Source organism: Barbus barbus (genome assembly GCF_936440315.1).
Source record: "Barbus barbus genome assembly, chromosome: 2".
NCBI classification, from domain to species: Eukaryota; Metazoa; Chordata; class Actinopteri; order Cypriniformes; family Cyprinidae; genus Barbus; species Barbus barbus.
In genome coordinates this window covers 25034557-25048593 of record NC_136730.1, presented here as the reverse complement: position 1 = coordinate 25048593, position 14037 = coordinate 25034557, and the positions used below count along the sequence as shown (strand labels likewise).

General features: G+C 37.0%; 2 protein-coding genes across 2 annotated transcripts; both read right to left on the bottom strand.

Annotated features, from left to right (window-relative positions):
* Window positions 1-201: 201 nt before the first annotated feature.
* mcur1 (mitochondrial calcium uniporter regulator 1) lies at window positions 202-3888 on the bottom strand. Its single transcript, XM_079433767.1, has 9 exons — window positions 3454-3888; window positions 3182-3301; window positions 2996-3099; window positions 2564-2665; window positions 1858-1899; window positions 1657-1728; window positions 1464-1517; window positions 1266-1380; window positions 202-983 (listed from the first exon to the last, which is right to left on the bottom strand). The coding sequence occupies exons 1-9, from the start codon at window positions 3599-3601 to the stop codon at window positions 928-930; spliced, it is 813 nt and encodes a 270-aa protein (XP_079289893.1). The 5' UTR covers window positions 3602-3888; the 3' UTR covers window positions 202-927.
* Window positions 3889-6263: 2375 nt separating this feature from the next.
* Window positions 6264-9900, bottom strand: LOC306844042 (regulator of G-protein signaling 9-binding protein B-like). Its single transcript, XM_079375880.1, has 3 exons — window positions 9100-9900; window positions 7303-7609; window positions 6264-6913 (listed from the first exon to the last, which is right to left on the bottom strand). The coding sequence occupies exons 1-3, from the start codon at window positions 9187-9189 to the stop codon at window positions 6546-6548; spliced, it is 765 nt and encodes a 254-aa protein (XP_079232006.1). The 5' UTR covers window positions 9190-9900; the 3' UTR covers window positions 6264-6545.
* Between the last annotated feature and the right edge of the window lie 4137 nt (window positions 9901-14037).

Below are 14037 nucleotides of genomic sequence, written 5' to 3'. Positions count from 1 at the left end.
AGGTCTCAAAAAATTTGAATATTTTAAAAGTTTGTCAATTTCAGTAATTCAATACAAAGGTGCGCAAGCGTGGAACAGATCGTGCAGTGTCGTAAATCGTCGCAAAACAGAATTGTCATTCGTGTAGTGACAACGGCCATTGAGAGACTGCGAGTGACAGCTTCCGTATTCGACCTCACAAAGAATGTGTACAAAAAAATTCAACAATTCAAGGCCAATGTTTTATTAATCAGAATAACTGTGACTTACATTTAATCAGAACCATATTACAATAAAAACATTTTTGGTACATCTTGTGCGTTTAGTTCTCACCTCTCGTCAAGTTTTCAACATGAATTGAAATCATTTCGACAAATACATGTACTTTATTCCTTAAATCATTACCAAAACAACTCAAGGCACTTTAATTGACATCATGCAACAGTTTGTCTGAGCTTTGTCGCAGCTGTGCCAATATTCAGTACAACAGCACTATTACTTGTGACATTGTTTAAAAGCCATTATTACATCACACATAAAAATGTGACATTATCTTATGCCCAACATAAACTACTGCAAAGTTAGTAGCGGTGTTTTAAAAAATGGCTGTGTGTTTGTTTAAAAAAAAGTGTGCATTTATTGGCAAGAATCTTTGATTTATAACATACCTTGCACCTTCTTTGGTATATTTGTGTACTGTATTATCTTGGAATTCATTCATCTGTTGACACTGGTTTTGATAAGCATGAACATCATGAACCAATGCAAGATGTAGCACTATATAGGTACAATTTAGGCATGTAAATGTGATTTATTTTTCCTAACAGAACTTGATAAAATGATGCAGGACTGAACATTTGCTCGTACAGGATCTGTGAATACCACAACTCTTCTTATGACCCGAGACTGATGAGACATTTTCTCAGGAGAAACAGTGTCTGCTGATGTTTACATCCATATCCGATAGAATCCAAGTACGACTGTGAGACACGTGAATACTGAACCTAGAAAAAATTACAAAAATAAAGCACGAGTCAAACTAAATACTGAAGTGGTCTCCTACAAACTTGTTCTGTTAATGACCAAATAAATTAATTTGTCAATAAAAGTTAATCTTGACTTCTGAATCTGTATGATTAATACAACAAGGACATTCTGTGGCTGTGTGAAAAAATGTGCGGTGGAAACATCTCAATATACTGAAATATCAGTTTAAGTTACTGATAATTCAAATGTGCAAACAAGTAAAACTAACAAAATATTCCAAAAAATAACATTTTTTTTACCTGCCAGATATTTGATAGTATCCAGTTTATGTGACTCCAGCAAAGTCTTCAGGCCTGCCACTTCTGTGTCGATTTTCATGTTAGTCTGTGTCACCTGACGATCCTGCTCAGAATGCTAAGAAAGAAAATCCAGTTTAAAAAGTTTCATACTAAAAAAATCAAGACTACATTATTGTCCTAAACACTGGCGTGTCTCACCATTTCCATCAATTCATTCCTGGTCCCAATAAGCTTTCTGTCAAAGTCGGCTGTCTGTACCAAGAGCAAACATCTCAATTAAAGCATCTCAATTGCCAGCGACAACTCAAATGACCAACAAATCTTTGGATTTCAGAGACGGTGAATCTTCCAAACCTTTTCTTCTGGCGAGTCATTATTTCACTGTACTTACCAACTCCTTCACACGGCTTTTTTCTACATTCAAATCTAAAATGGCATCTGCACGCCTTTTGTTTATCACATCCTGCAGCAAAAAAAGAGGACAATTACAATGACTATTGCACATAGTAAAGATGCATGTGTAAGGGTTATGTATGACTCTTTGACAAACATTTTTTTTCTTCATTAATTTGTTTTTTTTTTTTTTACTTACAGTGAGTTGTATTCTTAGCTGTGATAGCTCAACCTTGATTTTCTGTAAAAGAATTAAGATACAGTACATAATACTTCTTCATTAAGTGAATGCACAAAGCTGTTAAAAAGTTAATTCAAAGGAATTGGCAAACTTTTTATTTCACAGCTATTATGTTATATTTATTTGAATTCACCAAGATAATATAGAAACTGCAGAAAAGAAAGATTTATAAATATATACTTACATTACCATTCAAAAGTAGTTTTTTTCTTTAATGAATACTTCTGAGCAAGGATGCATTAAATTGTTCAAAAGACAATGTTACAGAATATTTATTTCAAATAAATGCTGTTCTTTATATTTACCAAAGAATCCTGAAAAATGTTATCAAATAATATTTTAATTATTAGGCAGCACACTTGTTTTCAACATTGATAAGATCATCATATCAGAATGATTTCTGAAGGATCATGTGACACTGAAGACTGGAGTAATGGCTTCATTACTCCACCTTTGCACACCCAAGAATTAGATTTTAAACAATTTAAATAGTAAAAATATATCTATATTTGATCAAATGCAGCCTTGGTGAGCATGAGACCTCTTTCAAAAACAAAATCTTACTGACCCTAAACCTTTGAACGGTAGTGAATACAGAAAATCATTTTAAAGTATAGCAACGGAGTGGTTGATGATGATAATAGATCACATAACACAACCTCACCTCATTTTCTGCTAGTAATGCTGAGAATTCACTCTTCTCCAGAATGATCATGTCCTTTTTTACAGCAGCAATATGAGACATGACTTTCTGCAACATGATTTCCTGTAAAATTAAACTAGTTAAGTAGAGTAACTGACCTCTTTGACCTGGGCTCTGATATGAGGGAAGTTGTATAGACAACAACAGAGCCATTTTTTTATGTGTACATTAAAAACATCACACACACCATAATCAACTTTGGTAATCATTTGCCAATCATGAATCTGACAGTCATTTACACAACAAATTATTCATCAAAAGTTGAATACACAAAGTAACACCTCATGAGAGCTCTGGTTCACCCCTCACATTAGCTAAACCAATAAGTGTGGGCCACAGGGCATGGCCCACTCAAACAATCAGAAAAGCATGGAAGGACAATGAAAATCTCACCTGCTGCATTTTGGTTGCCATGTCACCGTACATAACGTCCATGTTTGAATTTGTGATATTTACCATCATATTGACAATGACCTCTGCCTGCTGAGTCACGAAACCTGAAAGGACACAGAACAATTTGATGAATCACTGAACTGGATTTAGCCAGAGCACTTTAAAAACACAGACAAGAAATCTCACCGCTTTCCTCAAGCAGCTGAACCATTGCATGAGTGTCAAAGAATAACTTCCTATTGCCAGACTTAGCGATGTCTGATTTTTTCAGGTCATACTGTAGAGTTTTAACTGAGGTTCTCAACTCTGTGAAGACAATGGGAACAATTAGTGTCCCTAGATGAATATGCAAATCATAGAGAACTGGTCATTAGTAAATAAATAAAATATCTGCAAACCTAGACGTGTGCATCACTTGTTCTAATAGCAAAAACATACATATGTGCATGCATACATACCTCTGACTAACATGCGCGAACCTCTCAAAAGCCGAATGGACTCCGTGTCAAACATTAAATAATTAGTCCCTACTCCGTTAAAACCATTTCTAATCGCCGAGATCAGACGTCTGCTGTGTGCAGACCTCATTCTGCTGAAAACAAGCATTTGTTTGTATATAATGTACAAAATATGTAGAGGACTTTAAAATGTTTGGGGATCGCGGCGGGGGGCCTGATGTGACCGCATGATCTTGCTTTTATCCTCTGTGTCCGTCCCCTAAAGTCATTACATACAACAAAGCTTCTTAAATTCCTGAAATCATTTAGAAGAATTGTATATAACTAAAACTATGACAAATTTGTGAGAAAAAGCCACTATAAAGGTTTCCAAACTACTCTCCTTCTCTGTGACAGATGCACCTCAAACTTCCTGTAACACAGCGAGTAAACAATGACGTTTCACGCACATGGTTTTAATACAAAACGTACGTACGTTCTGAACGTAAGCACGTCATGAAGTTTATCTAAGTACAAAAATAGTGCCTCAAATGATTAAAAATTATGCATTTTTATTGTTCAACAAATAGTAAGCGAAGAGAGGTGCTTCAGCACATGTTTATTGTCAAACCCAGAGGTCAAACGAAATATTATTTACAATATTGTTGATATTGTTACCAAAATATGCACAGCGTAACCCCCTGATTTTATGTGTGTGTGTACTTGTTAATGCTATATTGAGGGGACCACATGTCCTCACAAGAATAGTAAAATCAGAAATTTTTGACATTGGCCGGTCCCCACGAGGAAAAAAAAATTGTAAATAAAATAATAAAATAAATGGTGTTTATCTGAAAGTATAAAGGTCTCTGCACACTGAGTCCGAAATTTTCGCATGCGTTTTTTCGCATTCGCAATCTTAAAAATTCGTCACGCACAGAGACCTTGCACACTGAGTCCGATGCGTTTTAATTAATCCGTTGCGAAAAAATTCGCAAAACTATACAAAATGTCTTCAAGCAGTGAGGATGATTTTGTTGTCTTCTCTCTTTTTAAAAAAAAGAAAAAAAAAAGGAAATATTGGGTCCATCTAATCCTTAGATTGCGCAGAGAGGAAGGAGAGTTCCACCTCCTCATCAAAGAGCTGCGGGATTATCCCGAGAGATTCAAAGTTTATTTCAGGATGTCAGTGCCTCAATTTGATAATTTGCTAGCGATACTGAATCCACATATTAAAAAGAAGACCACCAATTTCCGTGAACCAATTGATCCTGAACAGAGACTGTCTGAGGTATGGATACACCCACAGACACACACACACACACCGAACGGCATCGGAAAGGTGCGCGCCAGGCATAAAAAATAGGCTACAGCAGTTCTTTATATTCTGTATCTTTGTATTCTGCAATTTGTTTGTCATAAAGTGCTCTGTGCTGCAAGACGAAGTGTATTAATTTGTCTGACACTATTTTGGATTTTGGCTTTCGCTTGTACGGTGGCTCTGAATAGTCAAAACACCTTCTCAAAGCATCTCAAAATGCTTTATACGGATGCGAAAAACGCAAAAAATCGAACCCGATCCGAATTTTTTTTTGACGGACGAAAATTTCGGAGGCAGTGTGCAAACGTGATTGACAAAACGTGAGGTCGTATTTATTTTTCAACGTGCGAAAATTTCGGACGAAAAATTCGGACTCGGTGTGCAATGGCCTTAAGGTCTCTGCACACTGAAATGTTTTCGCACGTTAAAAAATAAATACGACCTCATGTTTGCACACTGCCTCCGAAACTTTCGTCCGTCAAAAAAAAAATCGGATCAGGTTCGATTTTCTGCGTTTTCGCATCCGTAGCATGCATTTAGATAAGAAAGGATGGGGAATACGAAAAAACGGAAAAACGCATGCTAAAATCTCGGACTCAATGTGCAATGACCTTTGGGTTAGGGAATACAAAATATTGTTTGTTCAGAATAAAAGTAATATAAGTATAAAAGTAATAGAAGTCTATGGAATGTCCCCAGAATTCACAGAAACCTAACGTGTGTGTGTGTGTATATGACATAGGTGTACTTTCTACCCATAAACAAGAAACAGTATAGAGACTGACTCTCAATGTCAGTCTGATGTTGCCTGACAGATCTTACAACATATTCAGGAAACTGGTTCTAAAAGTTTATTTTAAAATGCATTTATTTTACAAAATATAATATTCATGAGATATTTGTAAGTGAAGAAATTACAGTGCATGAAGGAAAACAAAAGGATTATCAACAGTGTCTCAAAATACTCTTTAAAATAACACCATTGAAATAATCTTTTTCATATCTCTTTGAAAAAGCAACCTTCAAATTGAGGTATTTACAATATTCTTTTTCTGTAAACCTTTTCTTACCTATGTTGTATCATCAATTAACCTCTACTTGTTTATAATTAGTGACTCAGTATTAATACCACTTAACTATGACTATCATTTTAAAACAAATAATTCTATTGTTTCTGGCTATTGTACCGGGTTTTTAAACATTTGGCGTAAACTAAATAATTAGAAGTCACAATAGATTAAAAAAAAAAAAAAACATGTGGATAGCATATTAAAGCCCTATGCGTTTCTGTTGGTGGTGTTTTGAGAATACAATACAGACTTGCTAGGTAATCGTTAGGATTAAATCTTGTGTGAGTGTTGATACTGTATTTGCTATAGTCAAATAATAAAACAATTGATGAGTTCTGAAGGTACTACATGATGAACCGGCTTATGAACGGCCCACGACATGAGATGCAGTAAGTGCAACTTATGTTTATACAGCATCCTGAAAGTACATCAGAAAATCAGAAAGTAAATCAGATTTTACTACTTGCCCAAATTTCACATTTCAGTTCTGCATTAGAGCGAAGATTCATTCATCATGCTCTCTTTTGCTATAAAAGATCACACACCCAAAGTTAATGGCAGTTTTTTTGATGTGTAAAAAGGACTCACAGGCTCTGTTGAGATCAACAGTAAGAAACAGTTACATAGTTAATAAATACACAGACTGTTGATGTTTGGCTGAACACAGTTAAAGAGAATTCTGGAAAATAAAAAGCCTACACAACACAAGTGATGATAAGACTTCAGACCAGGAACACCACACACACTGATAGCACCACGGCAAAGATCGCCACACCACACAAAATCATTACTGCAAACATCTGGCTGCGACTGCAAAAGCCTTGAGCTGCTTCTTCGTCGATGGACAGCAGCGCTAGCGAAGCGCTGTCGGTGCTGACAGGGTCAGCATACTGAGGACCCAGCGCCTCTACAGTCCAGCGCAGCACATTGACCTTCAGCTCCATGTCCTCTAGCGTACGGTCCACCTGTGCGATCTCTTGCTCCAGCTGACTCTGCTCCTGACCCTCCATGCTGGATGTCTGGGACCCGTCACCTGCCTCCTGCAGGTCAGGAAGGCTCAAGGCCCGTGCCGCCACCTCTGTTGTCCCCCCTGCTTAAGCAAATACGTGTATCAGACTAATTACAGAAATGTTTAAAGGGAATGAAGTACAGTGCTTTCAATCAATTCTACTGTTGTTTATTAACAACATATTGATTGTTCAGCTGATGAAATCCCTTTCCGAAAAAAAAAAAACCTTTGAGTAGACAAAAAATCCATACCATAGTTTTAAAAAGCTGTAAGGCTCTGTAAAGACTGTCCTATGAACAATGGACACTTATCAATGGTTTTCCATGGCAAATTTTGCTGAAATTTTGTAAATCTGGCAGCACCTGTACATTCATATGTTTGAGGAATATACAGAAGTTAGTCAGAAGTTTGACACTAGTCTTAAATAATTAGTAATCTGATATGAAACTGCTACAGTTATGTAAGCTTACCCTGTATGCCTGTTTGCACCATGGCACTGTTATTGGCAAGGGAAAAGTGCTTGACCATGGTGAAAACCTTGCACATGTCTGCATGTAAGAGCTCCAGACAAGAGGAGAATGCCACCCAAAGCAGCTCTGTTTCCTTCCTCTCTGCTTCCGGTAATGTTTTATCCCTCAGTCGAGCTGTCAGGTGGTTTCTGCAGGACAGCGCTAGCGTCTGGGCTCGCTCTCGTGTTTGCCGAAGATCACGTCGTAGACTGGAGTTGTCCATGCATCCACCAACACAGGAGGCCAAGTGCCGATAACATGCCACCACCTGAGTCAGATCAGATCAACTATGGAGTTATGAACTTTAGAAATAAAATAATATATGGTTTTCATTCTTCAATATCTAGACTGATATCTCATATTAATAAACAGAAAATGTTTGATGGCACAATATGATTTCATTCAGAATAACAGGTCATACATTAGCCAAACTGTTCTGAGTGCAGTTATTAATAATGATTACATACCTCACTGACCCAGGTTCAGAAACATTAATTACTTCCATCCCAAGTTTCATGGAGCACAAGGCAGGTGGTTTACTTGACATACATTAGGCCTTTTTTAGACTAAACAACACTGCATGTGGTGAAAAAAAATCTTCCCAATTCTAGAAGCAGGAAAAAGGACATATCTAAGAGTTTTTGGAAGAAATCTTTGTTTGGTTCTTTAAATCCAATCCAAATCTTAATATATATACTAAACTACCATGCAAAGGTTTGGGGTTGGTAAGATTTTTTAATTAAATGATGTCTTATGCTCGCCAAGGCTGCACTTATTTGATCAAAAATACAATAAAAATAGTAACATTGTGAAATATTACAATTTATAAAGATTGTTTTCAATTTTAATGTAGGCTATTTTATGTAATTTATTCATGTGATGGTAAAGCTGAATTTTCAGCAGCCATTATTCCAGTCTTCAGTGTCACATGATCCTTTAATGTTATAAAATCACACATATCATTGGTTTTTATAAGGCTAGATAACTGTTTAGATTTTCAAACATCGTTATGGACTAAGGATTAGTTTGAGTGACAAATATTACTTATAATCTGCTTGCCATAAGATGGCTATTTCAGGATAAGCTTTGGAAACTTTTGGGATCTTGGTTTAGTACATGCTGTCTATGGTCATTTGCATTTGAAAAAGATGTAAAAAGATTTGATCAGTGCTAATAATTTTAAATTTTTTCTTTAAACTGTATGTCTGAAGAGAATATGTATTAATGCTTAAGTAGGTGAACGGAGTAAACAGGTCATTTTGCTGCTCTAGTCAGAGTACTGACACATGCCTCCACTGAAGATAATCAAGCAGTGGAGCGTGGATCATCCCTACTCAGAGATAGTGCCTTTTCACCCTAAGGCTTGAGGAACACACCATTATAAGATGCTTTCATGTTCAGCCTGGAAATAAGGAGAAATGAGGACACATCCTTTGACAATCTAAACCTCAATAAGGTTGTCATCACGTCTTAAACACAATGGAAAATGATTTTCTCCATATTTATAATCTAATTGATGTACTCCCCTCATTTTTTTATCATGATATTTAGCATTAGACCACACATATGTGACAACATATAATATTTAGGGAAAGATTTATATTATATTTTTTATATAATATTCAGTCTGTTAGCAAAAAATGAATGAATGGTGCCCTGATTATAAGAAAAATGATTAGAAATGATATCACCACAAAACTTTCTGAAAAGCGTGGTTAGAGGAACATTCAGATATTGGACATTGTAATATCAACTAACCTTGATGAGGGAGTCCACCATTGCTTTTCCCTCTTGAAGTGGCTGTGCTGAAGTTCCATCGTCAGCGACCTTGTTGTTGCACAGTGGCATTGGGTTATGTTTTCAAAGGTAACAAGGGTGAATCCCTGTTCCAAAAGCTACCATCCACCCCCAAACTCAACAACCCTTATACACCCTTTGTCTTAGCTGGAGTAAACTACGGTCCATATTTGATCTGCCGGTCCTCTCTGAACCTGTGAAACTTAATGTATAAATTTTCATCTACTAAAATACAAATCTTAGAAACATAAAGATTACAAAAGGTCAAGGTTACAAAGTTTCACAGGTTTCCAAAAAAAGAGCATAAAACCAGAGAGGTGTAGAGCATTATAATGTGAAAGTCGAGTGTGATAATCCGAGCGATTGACCCCTTTGCACTGAAGCTGTGTGGTTAAGCTCATTACATGCTGCTGAGAGGTGCGGAGATGCTGGGGCCTGGGAATACGTCACTAGCTCCTCCAGGACCCCCCTCTTCTTGTCCTTCCATCACTCTCTCTTTCTTTATATCTCTTTTCTCTTTGTGTGTGTGTGCCTGATTGACAGGCCAGGCCCTGAGGGGCAAGTTGTGGTCCAGTGTTTGCTGCGGTTCTTGTAACGGTCAACCAACATGTCCAGAGTGACATTGCAGATTTGTCACACGCTTACACAAAATGAACTCCAATACTTTGAATCTAAAGTTTCGATCTAAACATATACAATAAAAATATAAAAAATGTAAGCAAGGATTAGTCAGGCAATTGTTAGTCTCCTCTGTCTCAGGTCAAATTAGATTAGGGGCATGTTAAAATAATCCCTGAAATATATCTGCTGGATTGGTCTGGTTATCCCATCTTAACCATGACCATACAGACCATACAGGTGCAAATCCTTTTTTGACTAACATATGGAATATATTTTTGGACAATATATGAAGTAATTTGAAAATAAAAACAAACAAATGAATGTGAGAAGAAATAGGCCTAAATTATCAACTGACTATTGGTTTTGTGATTTGTCCATTCACAACATCTAGCCTTAGGGTTTAAACCTCTACCCAAGAGATTATAAATCAGATTCTCTTGGCATTTAACATTGGTAGTTTTGCAGGCTTGTTGGCTACTTGTTTTTTTATATTATGTTATTTAAGAACAAATAATCAGCGGATTATCACAGTTTGAGATGATTCCAGTAAGAGATGTGATTTCAAAGTACTTATTGTAAATTTTAACCCAGGAACAACTTCCCAGTGGACAGTTTAATTAAATTAGTTTGACATTATCACCAAATAATGAAAATTACACTTTTGATAAGCATACATAGGCTAATAAAAATGTTATTTAACCCTTAAACTTTACTAATGCAATTATCTACTTTTGATATACTGTACTACAATAATATTTATCATTCACCGTGTAACATAGCACAGTCATTGTGATCATGAGTTTATACATGGTACATCTTTTACATGTGACATTGCATATTGTACAATACAAAGGTAATTTGTTCAACAAACACTGAAGTGTGTTATTTCAGAAGGGTTGACTGTTAAACAGGTTGTTTTCCAATTCGCTTGTGTTTACTTGTCTTTAACCTGAGGAGAAAAAGAGTTGAACAGCTTTTCACAAATAACATTAAAAAAACAATGCAATGTTATATGTTTTATTACATGAACCACATGAAACTTACCATTGCTTGTCTTCAGGGTTTTGTAACCCTTGAGTTGTGTCTGAGACTTAGGTGTCATTTTGTTTCCCATCATTCTGGTGAAAGAAAAATGTTAAAAACTTCACCATATGGGTCTTCAGCTTATATATATGTATGTATACATATAATGGACCTCAACCTCACTAAGGTTGAGCAAAGAACAAAAACCAAAGACCTCATAACTCCACCTATGGGCTGACAGACAGCAGACTGGTTATCATTTATTCACCCCCATATAATTTTTTTTTTCCAGAAGAGGTATGTCGTTGTGTGAATGTGGACATCAAACTACCTTCTTTTGTGTTCCATGCAAAAAATAACAGTATATGATTGGGAACAACAGGAGTGTGAATAAATGTGACCCCGGACCACAAAACCAGTAATGTGTAAATTTTTCGAAATTAAGATTTATACACCATCTGAAAGCTGAATAAATAAGCTTTCCATTGATGTATGGTTAGTTAGGATATAGGACCATATTTGGCCGAGATACAACTATTTGAAAATCTGGAATCTGAGGGTGCAAAAATATCAAAATATTGAGAAAATTGCCTTTAAAGTTCTTCAAATCAAGTTCTTAGCAATGCATATTACTAATCAAAAATGAAGTTCTGATATATTTACAGTAGGAAATCTACAAAATGTCTTCATGGAACATGATTTTTACTTAATATCCTTATGATTTTTGGCATGAAAGAAAAATCTATAATTTTGACCTATACAATGTATTTTTGGCTATTGCTATAAATATACCCCAGCGAATTAAGACTTGGTTTTAAGTGCTCCAGGGTCACAAATGAAAAACTTAATATACCACTTTCCCTGAAACCCTACAAGCCCTAGATAAAACTGTATTCTGTACAGGATAGATTTACGAGTAGCAATTTTTTTTTTCATGAGAAATGAAGGCACTGAAGGGTACCTCTGCAAGGTTCGGTGCAATGGTTGACTCCAAAATACTTTCTTGGGTTGTATTTGCATTTAGCGTTTGGTTAGTCATCTGTCGTGGATAAGAATCATGACATATATAAAAAATAACAATCTGAAATCTTTTAAAGCTCTTTATCTTATTAAAGGTGAGATTTACAGCATGATATAGTATAACTGTGGCTCCTAATATTACTCCGTTTGAAGCAAAAACGGCACTTACCTGCTCAGAATTACTTCCATTAACAGTACTTTCCTGTAGATATCAACAAGGCAATTAATGTGGTTTATTCTCTTAAACAGCAGCTATGCTATGTAAATTGTTAAAAGTTATGATGTCTTCGTCATAAATGAATGCAAAAGTATTTTTGGGGATGTTCATTAAAAATTCAGTTTGTCTTGAGCACAAAATTGTTTTTGTGTTTTGACTTTTAAAGGCAGCTTATTACCGTTGAGGGTATGTATTTCAAAAATGTAAATGCATTTACAGAACTCTTGGGTGCGTTTTGGTCCTTGGACGATGTCTGTGTAAAGATCAGGTAGTATTATTAAAAACAACACTTACAGTGATAGTGAACAATCAAATATAAAAAAGAGAAATTCTGAAAGCTTCTAATACTATAACCACTATAAAACATAAGATATACAGCTAAACCAATTCTGCATAGTACAATGGACAAATGTACTACTGATCAGTGACTTATTTTCATTATCAGAATTATTGATACATAATTCTAAATATAAATAAATCTCAGAACAGAAAAAAACATATAGCCTACACTATTAACTGTTTCTGAGTAACTGCGAAACTGTAATTGTCAGGAGTGTCTGATTAATGCTATAAGAGAAATATTTTGACATACCTCATGCCCTAGAAATGTTACCAAACAGACACAAAGAGCACAGATGAACAATTTTGTTGCCATCGTCAGTGTCACTGTATCAGTGAGATGGAGGTTTTGTAGCGGAGATGTCAGAGGGGTCTAGAAGAGGTTTTTTGTGAATGTTGTTTTTGTGTATTTTTAGCTTATTGCTTTCAACAAGGAGGAGCCATGAACAAACTGATGGTCATTCAACTGTTGGATCAGTTGCTTTTTTTTTTTGTAACAGACTCAAAAAGTCAAAGCAAAAATTGACTCTAAAAAATAAACCACTTGAACGCAATTTCATTTGTTACAATCTTATCTGTCAATGCTCCAGTTAATGCCAGAATATTTTTTATTAACATACATGTATACATAATACAGACTTATAATAGCTACAGTAATATTTAACGTCAATAATAGAAATGCAGAAAAAAAGACTTAGGTTAGACCCCTCTGTCACAGCTGTATTGCTGAGATAGGCGCTCGACGAAGAAGATGCAAAGATCCAATGTACTTTATTTGAATTCACCAACATAAACACAATAGTTCGCAGGAGAAAGCCTCCAGGGCAGTACTATTTGCATGGAGGAGCTGGTAGCTCTGGGGTCTGGGAAGATGCTAACAGTGCAGGGAGCCAAGTTGGTGCCAGCAGCTCAGGGAGCCAGGGAGGTGCAGGAGTAGGTGGCTCGGAGATGTCGTCTTTGACTGTCTCTGGAAGAGCGGGAGTCTCTGGAATGTCCATGACAGAATCGCAGAAAACAAGAGCTTCAGAACAGGGACAATACTGGAGCGGACTCAGGAGCTCGAGCCAATACTGGAGCGGACTCAAGAGCTGGAGCCGACACCGAAGCGGACTCAGGGGCTGGAGCCGATACTGGAGCGGACTCAGGAGCTGGAGCCGACACCGGAGCGGACTCAGGGGCTGGAGCCGATACTGGAGCGGATTCAGGGGCTGGAGCCGATACTGGAGCGGACTCAGGAGCTGGAGCCGACACCGGAGCGGACTCAAGAGCTGGAGCCGACACCGAAGCGGACTCAGGGGCTGGAGCCGATACTGGAGCGGACTCAGGGGCTGGAGCCGATACTGGAGCGGACTCAGGAGCTGGAGCCGATACTGGAGCGGATTCAGGGGCTGGAGCCGATACTGGAGCGGACTCAGGAGCTGGAGCCGACACCGGAGCAGACTCAGGGGCTGGAGCCGATACTGGAGCAGACTCAGGGGCTAGAGCCGATACTGGAGCACTGGAGCATGAACTAATTACCAGACTAGAGAACTGCTCACAGTACAAAACAGAAAACAAGACAAGAAAACAGGGGCCCGTTCTTTGCATGTTGCTAACTCAGTTAGGATTTGATGGATTGGATTGTTGCCGATTTCACTTGATCTTGGATCATTTGGTTCTTCGAAATTTAGAAAGTGACA